Below are 21,952 nucleotides of genomic sequence, written 5' to 3'. Positions count from 1 at the left end.
TTGCAGTCATACAGGTGCACGTCAGGTTGGGCTCTTTTGGAAGATGGGTATAAAAACTGCACTTTACCGCTTGTAATAGAGATGCTCTAATGGGGTGTTTCTGAAGTTGCTCTCTTTGACGGTAGAATGAAACTGGGTATTCTGACCCTTGTCCCTCCTGGGGTGGTGAGTTCCAGGGGCACCTATTAAGAACCTTTTTTAAAAAGTCTTCTTTTTATGTGCTTGGGGTATGTGCTGAAAATAGGGTTTAAACCCAGGAATTTGCTCCAGTTCTGCTGCCCTCTATTTGCAGGAGGTGAGCCGGAGGGAGGAGGGGACTGCGAGAAACTGGACCAACCTGATTTGCCCCACAGTGTCCAGCTGACCCAGGCCAGCCGCCTGGCCTCACGGGTCTGAGGCGTGTGTCCCGCCTCTGCCTCCAGGTTCCTGTGGAGCTTGCAGGAGAGCATGGAGTCACCACTGATGACCTCAGAGGTCCTGCCCAGCTCTCGCTGGAATGATTCTCCATGGGTACCATCCAGGCTTTGGAGGGAGGGGCCTCATTAAACTGAGCTCTCAATGTCCCACATGGAAAACCATTATGTTTACACATTTTAATTGCACTCATGGTGAGAATTTATAGTACTTGAGTTCATCCATTTTACAGGGGAAAGAACTCCCATTGTTTTAAAAGGAAATTAAGATTTTTTTTTCCTGCTGGTTTTCCAGTTTCTTCTGGATTTTTCTTAAGTTACAGATTTTACCAGAATTGAATTGAGGTTTATTGATGAGTTGATTTAGTACATGGCAATAGAATACTTCCAGACAAGCAGTACCTAGAGAAGCAGTGTTTGGACAGAGGAAGAAATTTGACTCTGACCATCCATTTTCAGGCAGTGTAAAATTTAGACCAAATCCTTTCCAGTCATCATCGCAAAATTATTTCTCAAAGTGTATTTAGGCCCAAACTGGAGCCCACTCATTTTGAGCAGAATATTAGTAGAATTTTTTTTAATCTAGAGATTTGAGCAAAACCAGTTTTGAAGCATTTGTGGAACTCTGTTCAGCACACGTCTTGAGCACTTGCTGTGTGCTGGGCTCTGAACCAGGGAATGGGACCGAGGCAGTCACCTGCAGTCCCGCGCCTTCTGCTCCTGAATTCTTCCTGAGGACAAGACCAGCTGCTGTTCACTGAGCATGTGCTGCACACCAGGCTCTGTGCCAAGGGCTTTCTGTGGATTGTGCCTTTCATCTTTATAACAACCCTGAAGTGACGGTGCCATCATCCCTCATTTTTAGCTTGGGCAGGTGAAGGAGCAGAAAGTTCAGGGGACATGCCTGGGGTTACCCAGCCTGGGGTCAGCTGCAGGGGCAGGTGGCACTCCAGGTGGAATGAAGAGTAGAAGCCGTGTCATAGTTAAGGCCTCGGTGGGGGTGGAGGCTGGGTGGGCTGGCTGGCTGGCGGGAGCAGAGGGGGCCTCCCTGCTTCCCTGAGAAGAGATGGGGGGGGTAATTATGAAAGCTTCGAAAGGTGCATTTGAAAGCTCACTCAGGAGGGAGGGCAGCAGTGAACATGGAGAGCCCATTTTAATCGGGAAGATGCAGGCACTTAGGAATATTTGGAGCTATTTGCTATTACTTGTCTGTTAACCCCAAGGAAGTTGTTTAGTGTCACTGAGTACATTTCAGCTTTAAGTCGGGGTTAATGTTTAGTCAAAAGTAGCTTTCTTTAAAAACATTATATAACCTGCGGATTCTCAGTGCGTGTTAACATAGAACAGTCCGCGTTCCTGCCTGCACTGGTGCGGTCATTTAATGTGTTGGTCCAAAAGATTCCTCGTTGCTGAGCATGGGAGAAAAACTGAAAACTCACCCAAGTCATGAAGTTGGTTTTGGGGCAGGAGACCGGGCCTGCCTGGTGTGCTGGGGCCCTTTTCAGCTCTCACACCTCTCTGCCCGTTTCCTCTTGTCTTGCTCTGCCTTCAGCCCAAGCTTCAGAATGGGGCCGTTTTCCAGTGAGGTGACCACAGGAGTGAGAAATGAGGAGGCAAGTACGAGGTGAAGTTCATTCCCACAGCACTACATGCATTTAGACTCAGTTGCAAAGCCACAGTCAGATGATCGGTTTGATGACCTGTCATCTTGTCCAGGCCTGCGTTCCTCTCTGTTATTGTGACTCAAAGGTGGCCTGGTCCACAGCAGGTGGAATCAAGCATGGCCGGTTCCCTGGCATTCTGGAGACTGAGTGCACGATGTAACCACTGGGCACACGAGGCTTCATGTGAACGTCAGTGTAGTTCTGCAGAGTGTTGTGGTTAAGAGTGAATGGGTTGATCTCTAGAGACCTTCAGATGGAGCTGAATTCCACGGTTCTTTTTTATATATCATCAGAACATCATGTGAAATTCATCTCAGTGATCTTTGAACAAGCTGCCCAGAGGGCAGACGCTCTCCCCCGAGGGGCTCCCCCGGTGGGCTCTCCCCGTGGCGCTGGCAGCCCAGCCTCGCTCCAGGCTGGCAACAACGCGGGGGGCGGGGGCGGGGGACTTCTGCCAGGGGCTCCGACGGTGCCATTGTCAGAACACCTGACTTTTCCACACCTCCTCCTCCGTGTAGGGAGCCGAGCCTCTGCTGGAAGGAAGACGTCTGTACACGCGTTCCAGCCTGAGCTAACTGCCGTGGCACGAGAGAGCCCCTTGGAGCTGGGGTAGTAACCTGTTAATGAAGCACCTTGTTTTGCGACCAGCGCTCCGTGGTCAGCGGGACATCAATGGCCCGACTTCCCCCTGGCATCCGCTTCATCATCTCGTTCTCCAGGGATCAGTGGTGAGTGCTTTGGCCCGGTGCCCCGCGTGGGTGAGGGCCCCCGGGCCGCCAGCGCCCCTCGGCCCGCCCAGCTCGGTTATAGAATGCAGGTGGGTGGCCGGCCGCCCGCCACTGCCGACGTGCGGATCGGCGGTGAGGCTGAGCGCGAGCAGCGTGGAGCTGTCCGTCTTTGGTTCTCGAAGTGACAGACAGCCTTTGGGCTCATTTGAGGTTTTCAGTGGTTTCTGGTCTACAGAAAATAATCCTGGTCGCCACAGATAAATGAGCGCTGGCGACCGGCAGGGTTATGGCGTGGCTGTGGGTGAAGCGTGTTCCCTCTGAGCTCAGTGACTGGCCTCGCGGGGCCAGAACCTTCAGAGAGAAAATGAAACCTGGACCAGGTGGACGCAGGCCGGAACGTGCGCTCTGTTCAGCGAGCGCCTCTCCTGTCGTGCTCGGAGAGTCCGTCTCACGGGGGATTCGTGACTCACCTTTCCGCAGAGGAAGCAGGTGGTGGGAGCGGGGTCTCAGGCCATCTGGTCTCTGACCCACAGTCTCAGTGGTTTTCCTCTCCTGCTCATCTCTGCTGCAAGGAAAAATTTTTCCTCCACCCTTTAGCTTGAATGATTGGGGGTATGTGAATTAAACTGACAAAAGACAGATTCACAAGAAAAAAGACAGAATTAAGCATGTGTGTGTGGGCGTTTATAGAAAATTGTGACTCCAAGGGACCTTAGAATTTAGGGCTTCTGTACCATCTTATAAACGGGGATGAGGAGGCGGAGAGGAGGAGAAAGGCACCTTTGGGATAACAAATGACTTTTGGGAAAAGTAAACGCGCCCTTAGAATAGATGGGAGCCAGGAGGGGGTCACGACTGTGGTGTGAACACTTCTCATCCCTGTAGCCTCAGCCCCCCCTGGGTGCTCCCAGAGGGGACCTATGACAGCTGAGTTCTTTCAGGAGGCTCTGTTTTTAGGCAGATGAGAGATCTCAGGAACTCAAGCGTTTTTCTGCTCAAAATACCTTCCATGCCGCAGCGGCGTGTCCCGGACCCCCGGTCTCCATCTGGCCAGCACGCTCTGCAGCCTCTTGGGCTGAGGCTGCTTGGGGGCTCACCCCAAGGCTCCCGACTGTGACTTCAGGTGCCTGGTTCTTTCAGAGCAGTTCGCGTGTTGGCTCGTCTCCTGTCTACTGCTAATCAAGCCGCACGTGGTTAAACACTCACCTGTTATTTATGAGTGTTTATCTTTACCTTGTCTTGTAACTTCATTTAGATACAGTTTTCAAACTCACAGGAAGAAAATTATAAGAATGTTACAAAGAGCTCCTATAATCACAAATTCTTTCCCCCCTTTTCTTTTTAAGGTTGAGACCTACAGAGATAGAGCAGTGCTTCTCAAATTTTAGTGCGCATGTGAACCACCTGAAACTCGTGGGAGTGGGGATCCTGGCTCAGTGGGTCTGGGTGGAGCCTGGGTGCTGCGTTTCCTGGGTGACGCAGACCACACTCTGGGTAGCAAGGACATAGTCTTCATCTTCATTTCTGTTCCAGCTGCACCTCAGACTTGCTCTCTGACTTTTAAAAGTGACTTAACCTTTCTTGATCTCAGCTTCCTTAGAAGAGAATTGCCTTTAACATTCCTGCGTAGAACACTTTACATGTTTTTCTGCCCAGCGCGCATTGCCCCCTCCTCACAGCACTTTGGTCCCCTTCGGGGAACTGACTCCCCACCTTTGTGCACAGTTGTGGTCCGTGGGTGGGGTCTCCGGATTTTCCAACCATCACAGCAGCGATGGAGGCCCTCCAGGCTCCTTTCCCGTGGCCTGCCTCCACAGCCCAGGTCCAGCAGGAGTGGGAGAGGACCCACGGTGGGCTGCTGGCCTCTCTCCTGGGACTCCGAGTCTTGAGTAGCGTGAGCCTAGAGCAGAGGAAATGCGTCCCGTCCAGCCCTGGGCCTGGGCTCAGCTGGCAGACCAACACACACACACACACACACAATTTTTCCTGAACCATCTGAGAGCAGGTTACAGACATTATGCTGTTTTATTTCTAAACACTTCAGTGTGAGTTTCCTGTGAACGAGACACTCTCCTATAACTGCTCACAAAGGGCAAAATCAGGACATTTAGTGCTGATATAATGCTATTATCTAATCAATAGTCCATATTCAACGTTATGTCAAATGCTCAATAATGTCTTTTGTAGAGTTTATTCCTGGCGCAGGAGCTAGTCCAGCGTCTCACGCTGCATTTAGTTGTTCTGTGGGTTTAGTCTCTTTTCAACTGGAACTGTTTCTCAGCCTTTCTTTGCCTTCCAGGAGCTTGCCGCTTTTGAAGGATAAAGCCATTTATTTTATAGACTGTCCCTTGTTTTGGGTGTGTCTGGTATTTCCTCATGGTTAGATTCAAATTATGCATTTTGTCAGAAATATGACAGAAAGGTGACAGCTTCTCACTGATGGTGACGAGGTTACAGAAATTGATGGGGGAGGGACGGGATGAATCATGTGGTGTTGGACTGGAGTGAAAGGTATCAAGAAGACCTGGAGAGAGAGTAGAGGGAGAAATACATGTGGCTGTGGGTGTGTGGGTGTGTATGTGGTGAGCATGTGTGTATATTGGAGGGTGTGTTGTGTATGTATTTGGGATGTGTGTGTGTGTGTGTGTGTGTAATATGCCTTCTTTCTGCCCTGCTGAGAGGCCCTGGGAGCAGCAACACCCCAGCAGCACTGAGCACACTTGGTGTTGGATCTTGGTTTCTATGTACCCTTTCCCACTGAAGGATCCAGGCAGGCATCCTTGGATACTAGGATGATGTCAGCACTGGGGCTGTTTCCTTGGGGCTCATAGGGAAAGTGAGATGAGCCTGGAATATCTTGTGCCAGAAAATAAGGAAGTACTTAAAAATGAATGGTCCCCCACTGGCCAAATCGAGGATGAAACTTTAAATAAATGATCCGAGTAATGGATTATAGCCCATTGAATAAAACAAGAATCTAGTGAGTCCCTGCTGCTATACCTAAATTAATGCACAAATGGGAGGAAGGAAGCTCTTTCCCAAGGTAGAATTCTAGCCCCTAAGTGGAGCAGGAGTGTCCAGCTTGGGACACCGCCATCTGTGACCATCAGGCATGCTTGGTTTAGGCAAGGGTCATTAGCGGACACACACCATTGGGAGAACGTTGGAGGAATAGGATGTCTGTTCTCCAAGTATGTTCCCACAAATTCCTTGTTAACTGCTAGAGGGAAGAATGGTGGCTTCACTGAGGGGAGATGTGGCAGAGAGCCCCTGAACCAAGCGGTCAGTGCTAACTCACTGACGCCACGGCCCTCCTTTGGGGTGCTCTGAAGGGGCTCGTGTCACAGGGTGTGTGGTTTCATTGTTCCTAAATTAAGGATTTTTTTTTTTTACTAACTTCTGTGCCAAGTTATGCTGTTCAGTAACTGTCCTCTAAAGCATTTTTTTACTTCTTATTTCCATGTGACTGAGAGAAATAATACTCAGATAAGGAAGCGGATATTGTCCCTTGAGTCTCCTAGCCGGGAGCGGGCTGCTGTCTGTCTGGGGATGCGTGTGTCATTCAGGAACATTTCTGTGGAGGCTGTGAAGGGGCATTGCTGAGACAGACTTTTTTTGCTAGAAACATGGGATTAACCCAAATACTATTCTTGTAGTATTTGTAGATACAGAGAATGCTACCTATTGTTAGGCATAACTGCAGAAGGTGAGTGGAAACTGATGAAGGAAAAGATTAAATAATTCATTTTTAATTTTACTTGCTTAATATTCACAAGTTTAATGTAACACAAGACAAAAAGTAAAATACTGGATTTCATGAGTTTCCTAGGACTACTATAGCAAAGTCCACAAACTGGTGGCTTAAAACAGCAGGAATTTGTTTTCTCATGGTTCTGGAAGGCGGAAGTGTGAGGTCAGGGGTCAGCAGGGCCTGCTCCCACAGAAGGCCTGAGGGAAGAGCGCCTCTTGCCTCACCCCGTGTCTGGCGGCTGCTGGCGGTGCTCAGCCTTCCTCGCTTTGCTCTGCCCCACCATCACATGGCCTTCCTCCCTATCTGCCTCCGTGTCTCCCCGTGGCGTGCGATAAGGGCCTCTAACTGGATTCAGGATCCCGGTGGATCTGAGGTCACACATGAGTTAAGTATGACCTCAGACTAACTAATTACATCTGCAAGACCCTGTTTCCAAATACAATCACATTCTAAAGTTTATGGCGGACGTTAATTTTGGGAAACGGTATTCACCCCAGTACAAGACGGATAAAAGGAAACAAATACCCAAAATCCTTGCTTCATAAATGATAAAGGAAGAAAGCAGATGAGAACAGAATTACAAAGCCGGAAAGGCCTCAGGAGGGTGTTTGGGACTTTCCTCTTCATGAACCAGGATAATCCCACACAAGTGAGACGTCTGCGCGGGTGCAGACGTGTCAACACGGCCACCAGGAGGGCGCCAGCCCGACAGCGTGGCTCTGTGGTTTAAAGTGACCGGTGTGTAGACCTTCTGGAAGGGGAAATTCAACCTCTAGCGGCTGGCTCCTCCCCTCTCCCCAAGTCCTACGTAATAAGACGGGGAGAGTGAGGGAGGAAGGATGGATATGGAAATAGAGGACGCAGAGCTGGCCTGACACTGGCTTCCGCTTTCGCACCCACGGGTCCTATCTCTAGGAAGATTCCAGGCTGCAGTGTGGGTTGACCCTTTGCCCTGATTCTGCAGAACAGCCTCCCTCAGGGAACCCTGCTGACAGGCAGCTGGGTACTCTTCTTCATCAAGGTGTTTCACTTCCACACAAAACTGACCAGAATATGTCCAGAGGCAGGTGTTCCGCTCTGTGGCCCTCAGTGTCCTGGGGCATCCATGGTGTGTGCTTCAGCTCGGCCTCCCCCTGCCAGGAGCAGGTGTGGGGACTGCTTCCGCTTCCACCCCGTGGGCTCTGTGCAGGTGAGCACCGCGTGCAGGCCCAGCCGGCGGAGAAGGGGGCAGAGACCCAGGGGCGGCTGCTCGGCCCCGGTGACCCTGACGGCCCTGACGGCCTCGGGATGCAGGTGTGCTAGGGTCGCAGGGCTCTTCAGACTCACCTAGGCACGCAGAGGAGCTCTTCGTTTCTGGGTTTATTTATCCTATTTAATAAGTACATTAAAAATACTTAATAGAACTAGAATGTTTATCAATGGAATATTCTGCTTATGTCTGGGTAGAGTGGAGGCCATGAACCCAAGGGCCATTTACTTATTTATTTTTTAGGTTTATTTATTATTTATTCATTCATTCATTCATTTACAGTTTTAAGGGAGGTCCTGGGGACTGAACCCGGGACCTCGTGCATGCTAAGCCCACGCTTGACCCCTGCGTGCCACCCCCCGCCCCCGCCCCCGCCCCCGCCCCCGCCCCGCTCCGCTCCGCTCCAGGCCTGTTTAAGTAGAGACACCCTCTCAAAACCCTGCCGAGCCGGGTGGTCATGGAATTCAGGTTCTCCTGGTCGATAACACACCTGTGGATTGGCAGCACCCCGCGTCCTTGCGGGCGCTAGGTTCTTCCCTTGGACTGATCTGGGAGGGGCTGGAGGTGACCAGTCAGAGAGCTGTTCCATTCTTCCTGTGGGGATGGGAGATGGGAACTCTGCACCCAGGTGGGTCCTCCACGAGCCCTAGCGAGGAGTGGGGAGGTGACCCTGAGTCTGGCTGTGGGCTGGGAATCTGGGCGTTGAAAGCTCAGTGGCCCAGGGTCTTCCTAAGGTGGCACACAGGAGTGACGGGTGGAGTAACAGGGAGCTTCAAGCCCAGGGCCGGAGCCCCGCCCGTCCAAATGAAGGGTTTTCAGAGCATGAGGATGAAGGCCTGGGCTCCAGTGACAGACCCGCTGTGCCTGCATGGACTCTGCTCTCTGAGAGGGAGGAGACACATTTTTTAATAGTTGCACTTTGTTTCCTAACTGTTCACGGGCTCGGGCTGAATCACAAAGAATCCTAGAAAAGCCATCAGTAAATTTCCCCGATGAAGAAGAGAGCACGGGGGTGCGTTTCCTTATTCACTTAGCAGGCGCTCACCGAGAGCCAGGCAACCTATGAGGGGTTTCCTTTCACTCCGCGCGGCTGCTGCCGCGATGGTAGGTTTGAGTCCCAACCCTTTTTTCCCACCTGAAATATGACCTTTTTTTTTTAAATCTGGAAATATTTAACTCCTACCTTTTCTGGTGGCCAGAGAGGCAGAGACCCGTAGGAATCTGTTAGTTACAGAAAGCTGCCCTTGAGAAGTGAATCACAACATTGAAAATGTGGGCAGAAAGGAGGAAGGGTCCCTCCTCGTCAGGGCCTTAGAATGAGCTGATCCGGGGACCTGGCTCCTCGCACAGCGAGGGCGCTGCCTCCGTCCAGTCCCCCGGCGCTGCCCCCGCTGTGGGTAATTATCCATTTCAGCCAGTGTGCAGTTCAAGAGTCACTGGCCTTTCTGGGCCAGAGCAGGCTGGGTTCCTCAGGGTTGGAGGCTGGGCCCCAGGACACAGAGGGCCTGCCTTCCTGGTGGGAGCCCCTTGTCGTGATCTCTGGCCAAATCCTTTTTCCTCCTGATCTGTTTTCTTCCCCTAAGGATTGTTTTTCTATGGAGTGATTCACACGTTTAGACTGGAACAAACTTTTATCTTCTTACTAAAGTGGCCTCTTTTCTGGAGTCTCCCATACATCTCAGCACTTCTGTCTGAGCTGCTTTCCGCGCACGCCGAGAAGGGCAGCAGGGCTTCGGGCAGGACTTTTTATGTCAGTGGCCTTATTCATGGCTTGTCAGCATCACTGAGTTGTTCTCACTGAGGTCAGTGAAATGTTTATACTTCTGCCTGGCTTGTGTCCTTCTAGAAAGTTGCACAGAAGCTAAAAGGTAAAAAATAAATATGATCTTAAATGCCCGGGATAGAGGCATCTGAGTCACCTGCAGTTACTTTTGTTACAAACCAAATAATCGTTCCTTTTTGTCTGCTTTGTAAACACGTGTACATCTGTGTCCCAGATTTCTCTCTGATTAGATTTTTTTCTATGAATATTTAAATAGTTTGAGTTTGGACAAAGTAAAAGTGGCACATTTTTAAAATATAATATTGTAATAGTATTATAAATAAGATGGGTACCTGATACAGAATTGAATAAATAACATACAGCATAAGGAAATTTAAGAATGCAGTGCAATGTATTCTTAGCGCATCTTATGTTATTTTATGCCATCCCCTGCCACTGTTTTGTGTTTCAGGTACAGAGCCTTCATTTTTATTCTGACGTTTTTGCTGTATGCAAGTTTTCACTTATCTCGAAAGCCCATCAGTATAGTCAAGGTAAGAAGCCCTTGTCGGCCCTCGATTCCGTTTCCTGCCTGGAATGCTGTGAGGAGCTGGTGACCTTCAGAGCCAGTCTGGGGCGAGGGGAGGGTGGGGGCAGAGTAAGAAGATGAGTGGAGAAAATGGGTTGCTGAGAAGCAAGTTATTTTGCTGCTTTGGTTTTTAGTTTCTCTTTTCTGAAATTAAAATCTTTAAAATGTTTTTAGGACTTGTAATTTCAGAGGTAGTATATTTTCAGTTTTATTAGTTGATGGTTCCAGAATTTTGAAGCTTAATTAAATATTTATTCTGTCTTGCGTGAATTTTCCCTCCAAATAGATCCAATCTAAAATTGTTCCCCAAATTGCCCCTGTGATCATTTGGATTTGATCGCAAGTCTGGCATCGTGGTGGTTCTCCGTTATTCTTGGAGCACTGCTTTTCTGTTTGAGTGATGGGTGGGCAGGAAGTTGTTAAGCAGGCATTTAACTAGACTTTGAGAAAAGAAGATTAAAGTAGACAATCCTACGTAAGAGCCAGTTATAACGCTGGGAAAAGCAGGAGCGTTTCCTTGCCCTCCCCGGAGCCGCATCAGTCTGCCTGCGGACTGTCACCGGGCTGGCATGGCTTTTGACTCTTGCTATAGGAGGGACACAGAAGTTGACCGGTGCCAGAGATAGTTCCCTGATGGCTCGATCGCGCCCTCAACTTCTGAACATCGGCAGGGACACGGTCCGGGGCTGCAGTTCTGTTGGCTTTTGTGGTCGTGCCCCCCGCTGCTCCCGGGGGCTGAGAGCCGCTGCCCTGGCCACTCCTTGTGCCCCTCTCTCCAGTTACTCCCGGAGTATGTGGGGCACAGGGTCCTGGAGCTCCTCCCTAGCCCCTAGGAAGCAGGGATTTCCCCTGCACTTTAAGTCACTTCCAAAATTCTTGCTTTTTTTTTGACATACCGAGTTTTAATAACTATGGAGAGGTTTGAAGACCTTTTAAAATGTTGTTTTCAAAAGAGAAAAGGATGGAACAGGAGCTGGAGGGCCTTACTCCACTCAACCAGTGGCTCCAAAGTCAGTGCCGAGGACCAGCCAGCCACGGTGACTTCACATACGCCTGTTTCCCGTCGTCCTGGGGGAAGTAAACACACGGCTCAGAAAGGGCGAAGCCCGCTGAAGGGGCCTAGTGGGTGCCGTGGACTGAGGGAGCACGAGCGGCCGGGGAGCCCTCCTGAGCTTCCCTGAAAGGCTGCACTGGGGTCCTGGGGCCAGTGCCCGGAGCGCTAGGTGGAGGGCGGGGCGTCACCTCCCAGCGCCTCTGGACCAGCCGAGGTCTGTGCTGGGACCCAGGCGGGCTGAGGGTCTCAGCAGCAGCGCGGGGCATGTGGGTTCCTTCCAGATGTGGGGGTCCCCGGGGCTCCATTCTGCCCAAAAGGGGTGGAGCACCGTCCAGGCTCCAGGCTCCCCTGCCGGGGGCTTGGGGCTTACTGACGCGGGGCCTCGTGGCCAGCTCTCTGTCAAGTTTTCGTCAGTCACAGTGTCTGCTGCTCATGGAGCCCTGCAGCCTGGCAGGATGCACGCATTCCTCATTTGAGATAATTGCCACCGTGGGTCTGAGTGTTCCGGTGAGGACACTGAGACTCAGGACCCCTTCGGGTGAATTCCACGTGGGCGGGCTGACTCCAGGGTTCTCGGGACCTCTCTGCCACAAGGTCCCCGGGGCGTTTAAACACCTGAGCGCATTCACAGCGTCACACCCAGGTCCCCTTCGACACGCATGTGGTCTGGCTTTGCACCTTAACTGTGCCTGGATGTGGAGCAGCCTCGTGCAGGGTCCGTGGTCATCTTTGCCTTTTGAGGGAGGACATCACACTGCACACGAACACTTAAGCTGTGCAATGCCTGACAGGGTTTTCTGCCTTTGTTTAGCTCATCTTATTTATAAACTAGAGGTAGTAATGGTTCTGTGACTCAGGGAACAGTTTGAATTCTCTCTAGCCTAAATTAGCACGTTATAAGCAAAACAAAGTTAAAATATATTTGCTTACTTGGAATTGACCACCAGGGGTTGTGAATTACAGAATGAGTCACATTCTTCAGTGTCGTTCATAGTGACGTGACGTGTCGTGACAGCGTCAGGCTTCTCTGTTGGACTTACCTGCAGTCTCCACTGATGCCTTCCATGTTTTTCTGATTTTAGTAGAGCAAAAAGGAAAAATAGGTGATGATGATGGAAACAGGGCTGGGAGGAGGTGGTGTAGCAAATGCGCTTTCCTCTTTTCCACGAGCTGCTCCAGCTCTGGCCCCGGCTCCCAGCTGGAGACTGGCAGACAGGTGTGGCCTGCCCGTGCCCAGGGGACACTCTGGGGGTGTCCCCAGCCCCAGCTGGGCCAGAACAAAGTCCTGAAAGCAGGGGTTCTCAGGGAGGGCCTGAGCTGCAGGGAGCCCTATTCCCTGAGGGGAGTGGTGACCTGACTGGTCTGAATATGAGTGCCCAGCCCTCTCTGCACACAGAGGACTCCATAAGAAAGCTGTAAGATCCTCGGTGGCAGACAGAAGACGAGGCCTAGAAGCCTGGAAGTGCATACCAGGGCTTTGCATGGGAAACTTGCTATCTGGAAAGTTCCACTGTTCCCCGTGTTAGTATTTCAACAGGATGCAACTCCAGTGAAAATCTCAGCAATGTCTTTTTTAATTGAATAAAATAATCTTAGAGTTTATATGAAAGGACGCCCAAGAGTTAATTACCAAGGAAAGTGCGGAAAAGGCAACCTTTTTAAAGTCACTATAATCAAATTATTATGGTGTTGCGTGAGACTAGACACAGAGGAGGTCAGCAGAATAGTACAGAAAATACTGCAGAAACATACGGTGGCGTGGTCGACAGGTGATGGAAAAGCACAGGTCATTTCATAAATGGTGTTGACGCAACTGGTTATTCACCTGGAAGAAATAGAGTTGAATCCCTATCTTATAAAAATGGATGGGTTAAAGATTCAAATGTGAAAAATAAAAAGTGAAAACGCAAAAACAGAATTATGTCCGTCTTAGGGGCATGAGGTTGGGAAAACCCAAAGGAGTGATGGACAGAGGGGAGGAAGAGGCAGCTCACAGACAAGGGGTCTGGATTTCCAAGAACTGTGAGGACTGCATGCGAGCTTGCACGTGCAAATTAAAGTAGCAATACATCACTTTACACCCACAATCTGGCAAAACATAAAGAGAGTAACAGCCCCTGTTGCTGGCACTGACGGAGGCAGAAGACGTTCCGGCATTGGTGATGGAAATGTAGTGTTACAGCCTTTTGGAAAGCGTTCTGGGTAACACCTAATTGAAATTAAAAATGCTTGTCCTTCATTCCTGCATCTGGGAACTTTGCCCATAAAAATAAAGGCGCCAGCACTTCGGGGTATCTGCATAGGCACCTTTATTGCAGCATCGTTCACAATTTTTTTAAAAAAGGAGAAAAAAAGCCTGGCTACTATGTGAACTTAACCAGCAGGTGAAAGTTTGCATGGACCGTGTGGCACAGCCATATTCCCGCGGTGTAACTGCTTCAAGGAATGGGTCAGAGCCAAAGCAGTGGCCTCAGAACGCGTCCCAGGAGGTGTTTTGAGTCAGAAGAGCTACGGTGTGCATCAGTCCATGTAGAAGGGTTCCATTTGTGAAAAACGGATAGTGACCAGAAAGCTTCCCTTGAGTTTCCTGCACCTTTGTGAGTGGGTGTGTGCTCACACATGCGTGTGTGTGCTTGGTCCCCTTGTGCGTGGCGCTGTGACTCACTCAGACGAGCTGACCACCTCCGGGTGCTGTTGTAAACAGGCACAGCTTGCCTGGCCTTCCTGCTCCGAGCACTGTCGCCGTCCACTCGAGCTGCTGTAACGAAGTGCCATAGACTGGGTGGCTATAAACAGAGGAATCAACCCCTCACAGTTCTGAAGGCTGGACGCCCCGATCAGGGTGCCGCACTGCTGGTTTCTCGTAAGGGCCCTCTTCCAGCTTGCAGATGGCTGTGTCCTTGTGTCTTCAGATAGTGGGAGGTCGAGGGGGTCCTCTGGGGTCCCTTTAAAATCCCATTCACGGGAGATCCACCCTCCTGACCTCATCACCTCGTAAAGACCCCAGCTCCTAACACCATCACCTTAGGGGTTAGGTTTCAACATACGAATTGGTGGAGCACCGACACTCAGACCATAGCGGGCGCCCAACTTCCATTTCTCTTCTGGGGCTCCTTTTGGATGGTGCTCTGCAGAGTTCTTTTAGCCCAGAGCTTTGTTAAAGGGCTAGTTAAAGTGAATGAGTCCACACAACCTGATGAGCCACAGGCAGTTTACTGACCATATGCACTCCGTGTGGACCACGTACACACTCGTGTCCACACACATGCACGTGTGTGTGTGCACACCCCAAGCTGGACGTGTCGTCTAAAGGTGGAGTTGACAGACCTCATCTCCTCCGGGGGAGCTGATGTGGCCCCAAACCCCCGCTCTGGCCGCCCACCCCTCATCATCACCTCTCCGTGTCTTCTGGACCCTTCCCGACTCCCCAGTTACAGACACTGAGCACCCTCTCTGTACCCTTGGCCAGAGAGCCCAGGAGCTGTCCAGCCCATATTTCTGGAATGAATGAGTGAAAGCGTTTCTCAGTGCAAAGTTGCTCAAGTTCAGAGTTTGGAGAGTGGAGTCTTCCTTAAATGTACATTTACATAAGAAATACCTGTCCCTGAATGGCTGCGGGGGCCTGTGCAAGAGTGGAACTTCCAGAGAGCACTTCTGCTGCATGGCCAGCCAGTCCCCGAGGTGCCGCCCCCTGCTGCGCGGAGCTGGGCCGCGGCTGGGTGGGAGGGGGCGCCCGTCGCCCACTGCGGGCCACCCTCCCCTGCAAGCACCTCGCTTGTCCGTCGGGGCTGTTTTCTGTGATCCTCCGTCACGCTGACACCTGCCTTCTCTCATCCTGCCCTCAACTTCCCGTCGCTCTGGCGTTTCACAGTCTGTTTTGTTGTTGCTGTTTCGTTGTGTGTTACACAGACAATTTTTATATCAAGTATTCTTTTTTATTGCATGTATGTATTTTATTGAAGTATGGTCAGTTCACAATGTTGTGTCAATTTCTGGTGCACAGCATAATGCTTCAGTCATGCATGAATACACATATATTCGTTTTCACATTCTTTTTTACCATAAGTTACTATAAGATACTGAATGTAGTTCCCTGTGCTGTACAGTATGAATGTGCTGTTTATCTGTTTTATATCTATTAGTTAGTATCTGCAAATCTCCAATTCCCAATTTATCCCTTCCCACCCCCTTTCCTCCTGGTAACCATAAGTTTGTTTTCTATGTCTGTGAGTCTGTTTCCGTTCTGTAAATAAGGTCATATGTCTTTTTTTTTTTTTGATTCCACATAGAAGTGATATCATATGGTATTTTTCTTTCTCTTTCTAGCTTACTTCACTTAGAATGACAATCTCCAGGTCCATGCATGTTGTTGCAAATGGCATTATTTGATTCTTTTTTATGACTGAGTAGTATTTCATTGTATAAATATACCACAACTTCTTATCCAGTCATTTGGCGATGGGCATTTAGGTTGTTCCATGTCTTGGCTGTTGTAAATAGCGTAGGAATGTAGTTTGGTGCAAACATTATGAAAAACAGTATGGAGATTCTTCAAAAAACTAAAAATAGACTCACCACATGATCCAGCAATCCCACTCCTGGGCATGTATCCAGAGGGAACTCTAATTCAAAAATATCCACGCACCCCAGTGTTCACAGACGTTCTTAGATGGTGATGAGCAGCCTGGGCCCCGAGGCTCCATCCTGCTTGTCCTCCTCTGGCATTTCATACCTGTGTCCCTCAGCTGCCATGTAGTCTTTTGACTGACCAACTTTCAGTAACTGCCTAGTGTGACTTGATTACTTTTCTATATTACCCGTTGAAAGACGTATGTGTAAAACCTTTGCAAAGGAGACGGCTTTTATGAAAGCAGAGGACTAGCTCCCCCCAAATGACTTTGTAGCATGGAGAGAATTAGTTCACCTGGTGAGTCTTTTTCTGATGAACTAAGTTTATCTCAGTTTAGTTAATCCTTAATTTTCCTGCAAACACCAGGTTTAGGGAATAAAACTCATTGAAATATTAAAATGTAGCAGTATTATTAAAAACTGACACGGCTGAACAGCCTCAGAGCTCTTCATGCCTGTGTCACGTCCACCCTTTCGGTGCTCTTGCTGCGGCCTGTCAGTAGGGCAGGCGGGGTGGAGACGGCATTTCCAGTAGAGAGAGGAGGGCTGGGGGAAAAGGGGGCTCGCTGCGGGGGCCGAGGCATGGCTGTGGGGCCCCACGCTCACGGCTGCGGAGCCCCGCGGGGGCCGAGGACCCGGGACAGCGCTCCACACACACGTGGCTCAGCCGGGCGGTGCCGGCCTCACAGCAGTCAGTCCGGGGCTCGCACGACCTGGCCCGGGTTGGAGGCCAGCACGGCAGCCCTAGCACCCAGCTCAGAGCGTGTGTCCCTGACCAGCACGTCTCATCACAGGACAGACCGAAACAGAAGACCTCTTCTGCTTATTTATGAAATAAAAAGGGATCATTTCTAGTCCCATGTGTGCTATGGATGGTGAAAGAGGAGGTGGAAATGCCAGTCGGAGCAGCGTCCACAGCGGTCCTGTTCCCGGCTTCCGTGCACGGCATGCATTAGGAACCCTGCATCGGCCCTGCCCGCGGGTCCCTCTCGGCTGCAAGGGTTGCCTGTGGCTTTCTTAGTGAAAGATGAACGGCCAGCTGCAGTGAAGCTCCGGGCCTGGCCCAGTCGGCTTCCATGAGAAGCAGCAGGGAGAGGTGGGTGGAAACCCCTGACCTCTGAAGGCTAAGAGGAGAAAACTGTATAATCAGGTGGGTGGGGAAATGCCAGCTTTCTGCAGGAAGGAAGGACTGTAGCCCCCCCGCCCAGGTCCCCACCTCAAGTTCACAGTCGCAGCCTTCAGTTCTCACGTGCAGCCTGGGTGAGACCGCCGAGCACAGGCAGGAACGGGGAAGGGGCTCCGAGTCACCCAAGGTGACGCCACCCGGCCTCCACCGCTGGGGAGCTGAGCTCTGCTGAGGAAAGCTATTTTGCAAAGTGTTACTTTGAGTTTGGAAAGCGGAACCCTTGGCTGGTTTTTAGGGCAATGTTTGAATTATAGCAGAACAGCCCAGTGATGACTTTGAAGCCACCCGACCACAGAGCAGCTGAGCCCTGTGTGCCGGGCCAGGTCTCAGGGGCCTGCGTCCATGTAGAACCCGGGGGCATCCAGCCCCGGCTGACCTTGGCCCCGGCAAGGCAGCCTTTTAAAGGAGATCAGCCTCTTTGGTGACTCTATCCTGAAGAGTCGGATGCCCACGAGGCGAAGGTGGGGATAGGCCTCCTGGCTGCTACCCTCCTGGTGGACTGGGCCCCCTGCCCGCCACCCTGTGTCTTGACCCTGGGGTGGATGCTCCTTCCTGGGCCAGCCTTCCTCACAGCCCTCCAGGCCCGGCCTCTCTTGGGCCCCAGCTCACTAGAGGACGCTTCTTCAGGACCTCTGCTCCCCTCGGGGCCACCTCCCTGACCTTGAGGATTCCTCCTTTCTCCCTCACTTACACTTGATGGATTGGTTCATCCAAGCACTTGTCGTGGGAAACCCAGAAAGTGCGCAGCAGCAGAGGAGTAGGAGGGCGAGCACCTGGGGAGGACGTGGGTGCCAGCAGGCAGAAGGGCAGACGTGTGGCGTTCTGTCTCGTGTGACAAGGAGCAGGTCACTTGTAAAGAGATGGGCCCGGCTGGCGTGCTATGGCATGAGGGTGCCAGTCCTCTCCGAGGAGCACCCGGCACACACACGCCGTCTTTGCCAGACCCTCTGGCTGCTGCTGGAGAGGGTGCCCCTCAGGCGCGCGTACTCCCTGCCCCACTGCAGCCGTGGCTGGCGGGCTGCCCGTCCCACGCACCGGCCGAAGCACGGTGTTCAGCGTCACGGCTCAGGGAACAGTTCTGTGACGGTGGCAGCCCCGTCTGCGGACCAGAGACCGGGCAGGGCTCCAGCCCCCACAGCCAGACTGCTCAGACAAGCACTTCTGTCCCCCGCCCTGCTTGCTGCTGCTGGGGTGGACATGGCTTGGCGGGTGCTGCTGCTGGGCATGGCTTGGCGGGCTGGTGGCCTTCTGCCCTGGATGGGGTGTTTGGTTTTGAGGTATGAGGTATGATTTGCACAAAGTACACAGGTCTTCAGTGTCTGGCCTGACAGATGTTTAGCTGCTCACCTGGGAAGTCGTCCCCTGGGCTAAGGTCTGGCCCCTTTCCAGCTCCCAGAGGGCTCAGTGCGCCCCGTCCCCATCATCACCTCCCCCGGGTGACCATGAGTCTCACCAGTGTCTCACGGATTTGTCTCCCTGCTCCTGAACTCCGTGGTGGAGTCCTCCCACTCGTGCTCCTCTGTGTCAAGCACATTTTGTTTTGAGACCCATCCTCATCGTTGCATGGGCCTGTAACACGCGTTCAGTTATGTAAATCTAGCAGGATGGCCTGTTCCTCAGTCCTGGGTAGGTGGTCCTGGGATGCCGGGCACTCGGCACTCAGCAATCGCCTTTGCGAGGCCCCTCACGTGTTTGCTGTGCACGCGTCAGGAGGGGTTGCTGGGCACCCGAGGAACCTTCCTCACCGTGGGCTCTCTGTGGGTCCTGCAGACAGATCGCCCTGTGGTGCCTTATTCCCCCTGGAACGCTGTGGAGATAGGGGCAGTCATTCTCACGCTGCACCCCTGCTGGACCTCACCTGAGTGCCTGTTCTCTCTCTGGCTTCTGTCCTCCCCACGAATGCCCAGGGTGAGCTGCACAGGTTCTGCACTGCTCCGAATGAGGGTGAAGTCCATTTCCACAGCCAGAGCCAGAAAGCAGGGGACACCGCACCCCACCGGCTCCCGGGCAATGGGACTGACTGCGGCTGGGCCCCATTTGGTGAGTTCCCCATCCGTCTCCCTCCCCATGTTCGTCCTCTGGCTGAAGCAGGCCGTCCCTGCAGGGCTCCTCCATAGACGGCCAGGCCCAGAGCTGGTGGTGTGGCCGTGGCCAGCCAGGCTCTCCCAGCGTCACTGATCTCAGCAGCGTGATGGTGCTCACGGATACAGCTGCACCTCGAGGTACAGACTAGTCTGTCCTCTCCTAGCAAACTGGCCTTCTCCCTCAGCCGCTGTGTGTCCTGCGCCTGTGTGCGGGGCCGTCGTACCTGGAAAAGTCTCTCTTGGCAGGAGATCTGCTGAAGATCACTCGCACTTGGCATTTGTCAAAGACAGCAGCCAGGACTGGCCGGCATAAGCCGTGTGGGTGGGAAGAAGAGAGGATCTCAGCGCGTGGTGTTGGGTGGCTGGGGGTCTCAGAGCAGCCAGGGTAACACGTGGAGCAGACGAGCAACCACGTGCTCGCTGCCAGCCTGGATCCGCCCTGAGCGCAGGAACGCCTATTTAGCGATTATTTTACTATTATTGGAAAGGAGGCGACTTTTCCCCCTTGCCGTATTTTCTGCGTTCAGAACCACCTCTTTCCAGTCTGAGTTCACTGCCCAGACTCAGACAACAGAAGCTTTGTGTTTTATTGCCCCCTCCCAAACATCAACTGGTATTTCATGAAAACTAAACAACCCTCTCCTCCTGCTGCTGCTGTTTGACGCGCGTGCAGACCAGGACAACTATCAGCAGCTGCTCGGGGCCCTGGATTACGCCTTCCTGTGCGCATACGCCGTCGGCATGTACCTGAGGTAGGTCCGCTGGCGACCCCGGGCCCTCGCCGGGCAGCCCAGCGCGTGCAGCGCGCGCCTCGGCGCCAAAGGACGGGGAGCTCGGGCTCGCCCACAGGCGGCCAGCCCCCAGCCTCTCCTCAGAGACGGGGTCCGTGTGTGCCCTCTGTGTCGGCCAGGCAGCGCGTTCCACACGTCCCGGGTGTCCTGCCGGTCAGGCCCACTGTCCTTGGACAGCCTGCCTGGCCCGGGGTTAGGGCGCACTGTGAGCCCTGCCAGGATGTGGTCACTTAGGAACATGTGCTGGCAGCTCCCTGCCCCGTACACACAGCACAGCACACCCTCTCTGGTTTCAGGGGCCGCGTCTGTTTACTGATTCCACCTACATCAGAGTAGTTTATAGCAGACATGCTTGGCAGGCCCAGCTCGGCCCAAACAGCACCTCACCTGCGTGCACAGAGGCTGTCCCGCCTGGCGGGTGGGTCCAGAGACACATCTCTGGGACTTGATCCCAGCTTTTCCACATGCTTGTGTGGCTTTGGGCAAGTTACCTTACCTCTCTGGGCCTCAGTTTCCCCTTTGCCGAATGGGGGAAGTAGTAGTTCTTAATTCAGGACTGTGACAAAAGGATTGAGTGAGTGGTGCCTGTCGAGTGCTCAGAACAGTGCCTGGCACGTGCCGTGCTCCCAGCATCTGTACCATGATGATTATCCCGTCCCCGCGTCTGTCCTGAGCTGCCCTCGGAAGGTGGCGAGTGTCCTGTGGGTAACAGACATGCAGTAGGCTGATTGAAACCTGGTCTCATGTCAGTCCAGCCAGGTTTAACAAAAGCATCATAGGAACTAAGGCCTTTTGCCCAAAGAGGCCTTTGTTCAGAGACAGAGGTCCTTAGAGCTTTGAGAATCCCCAGAATCCCTGTGAATGCTTCTCTCCCCTGAGACCCACCCAGACTGTGGCATCATCAAGACCCAGGCCCCCTCCCCAGCGCAGGACCCTTCTGAGCGGTTGGTGCCCAGACAGGCGGCTTGTGCTGGCGGAGTGGATGGCGCCCCCTTGTCTTTGCACGTCTGCGCTGCCCGCAGGGCTGGTCCAAGGGAGGGAACGGGGCACTCAGGATCAGGAGTGGGAAGCCTGGATCTGGCGGCGCTCGAGCCTGGGCGCCTTAGGGGCAGGGTCGCAGCCCAGCCGCCAGCCACAGGCCACCCTGGGGCCCAGTACCCGTGTTCTGGAGACTGCAGTGTTACTGGACACCAGTAATCAGTAACATAAAGATACCCAAAAGCTGAGGTGTGATTTTCTCGGTTACTAGAAAACAGTATTTAAATGTGGCTCTCAGCTGGGGGAGCTTTTGTCTCCTAGGAGACATTAGTGCTACCTGGAGACGTTTTCGGCCGTCTCAGCTGGAGCAGGGATGTTGCTGGCATCAGTGGGCAGACCAGGGCGCTGCTGAGTGTCCTGCAGCACACAGGACAGCACCTTGCTGCGGAGGGCTGCCTGGCCCGAGATGTCACGGGAGCTGGGGTTAGGAATCCTGGTTTGAATAAAGCGGTTTCATTGTTACTTATTTATTGGCAAAGATCATTCCTCATGATTCAAGTTGCCAGTGAGGGTTATTATGAAATTCCTTCTAATGTGAGACTCCCCCATAGGCTCATGGCTGCAACGAGGGTGAACCCTGCCGCCTTGCATGTCCTTTCGGTGACATCGTGACACGTGGCTAGTGAAGCGGATTGTGTATGTCACACGAATCAGATACAGAGGCACCTTCGTTAACCCAGGTCATGGCCGGCAGGTTCATGCAGGTGTGGCGTGGCCTTTATTACCTGTGTGAGGCTCACACAATGTAGAATGGCGTCCATTCTGTTAGGCCTTTTCTTTTAAAACTTTTAAGTGGAGACCAGATTGGGGCCCAGTGTGGCACAGCAGGACCAGAGGGCGTTGGCATCCCTTGCTGATGGCGCCCTCTCAGGAGGCCCGTCTGACTCTGCCGCTTGTTCTGTGACCTTGGGCAGAGGGGCCAGTGCTTCTGGGACATGTTTCCTCTTCTCCGAAGTGAGCAGGATGAAGTAGGTGATTCCTTTAGCTCTAGAATGCTCTTGCGTTTGGATGTGA

The 21,952-nt window shown here is 52.4% G+C and overlaps 1 protein-coding gene across 12 annotated transcripts in view; it reads left to right on the top strand.

Moving 5' to 3' along the window:
- Positions 1-21,952, top strand: part of SLC37A1 (solute carrier family 37 member 1) — a 79,374-nt gene that overhangs the window by 20,822 nt on the left and 36,600 nt on the right. For 11 of the 12 annotated variants that reach the window (XR_012501166.1, XM_074348566.1, XM_074348509.1 and 8 more), the window contains 4 exons: positions 2,596-2,805; positions 10,040-10,121; positions 18,933-19,065; positions 19,783-19,861. Coding sequence is in view for 11 of the 12 variants with exons in the window: in XM_074348566.1 (XP_074204667.1) it covers positions 2,750-2,805; positions 10,040-10,121; positions 18,933-19,065; positions 19,783-19,861 (350 nt within the window). In the remaining variant the exon portion in view is untranslated. Of the gene's footprint in view, positions 1-1,569; positions 2,027-2,595; positions 2,806-10,039; positions 10,122-18,932; positions 19,066-19,782; positions 19,862-21,952 lie in introns of those variants that run through there. The other variant, XM_074348732.1, reaches the window with a different exon arrangement.

The sequence above is a fragment of the Camelus bactrianus genome, chromosome 1, assembly GCF_048773025.1.
Source record: "Camelus bactrianus isolate YW-2024 breed Bactrian camel chromosome 1, ASM4877302v1, whole genome shotgun sequence".
NCBI classification, from domain to species: Eukaryota; Metazoa; Chordata; class Mammalia; order Artiodactyla; family Camelidae; genus Camelus; species Camelus bactrianus.
The sequence above is the reverse complement of the archived record's forward strand: the minus strand, read 5'-3'. Positions and strand labels throughout refer to the sequence as shown.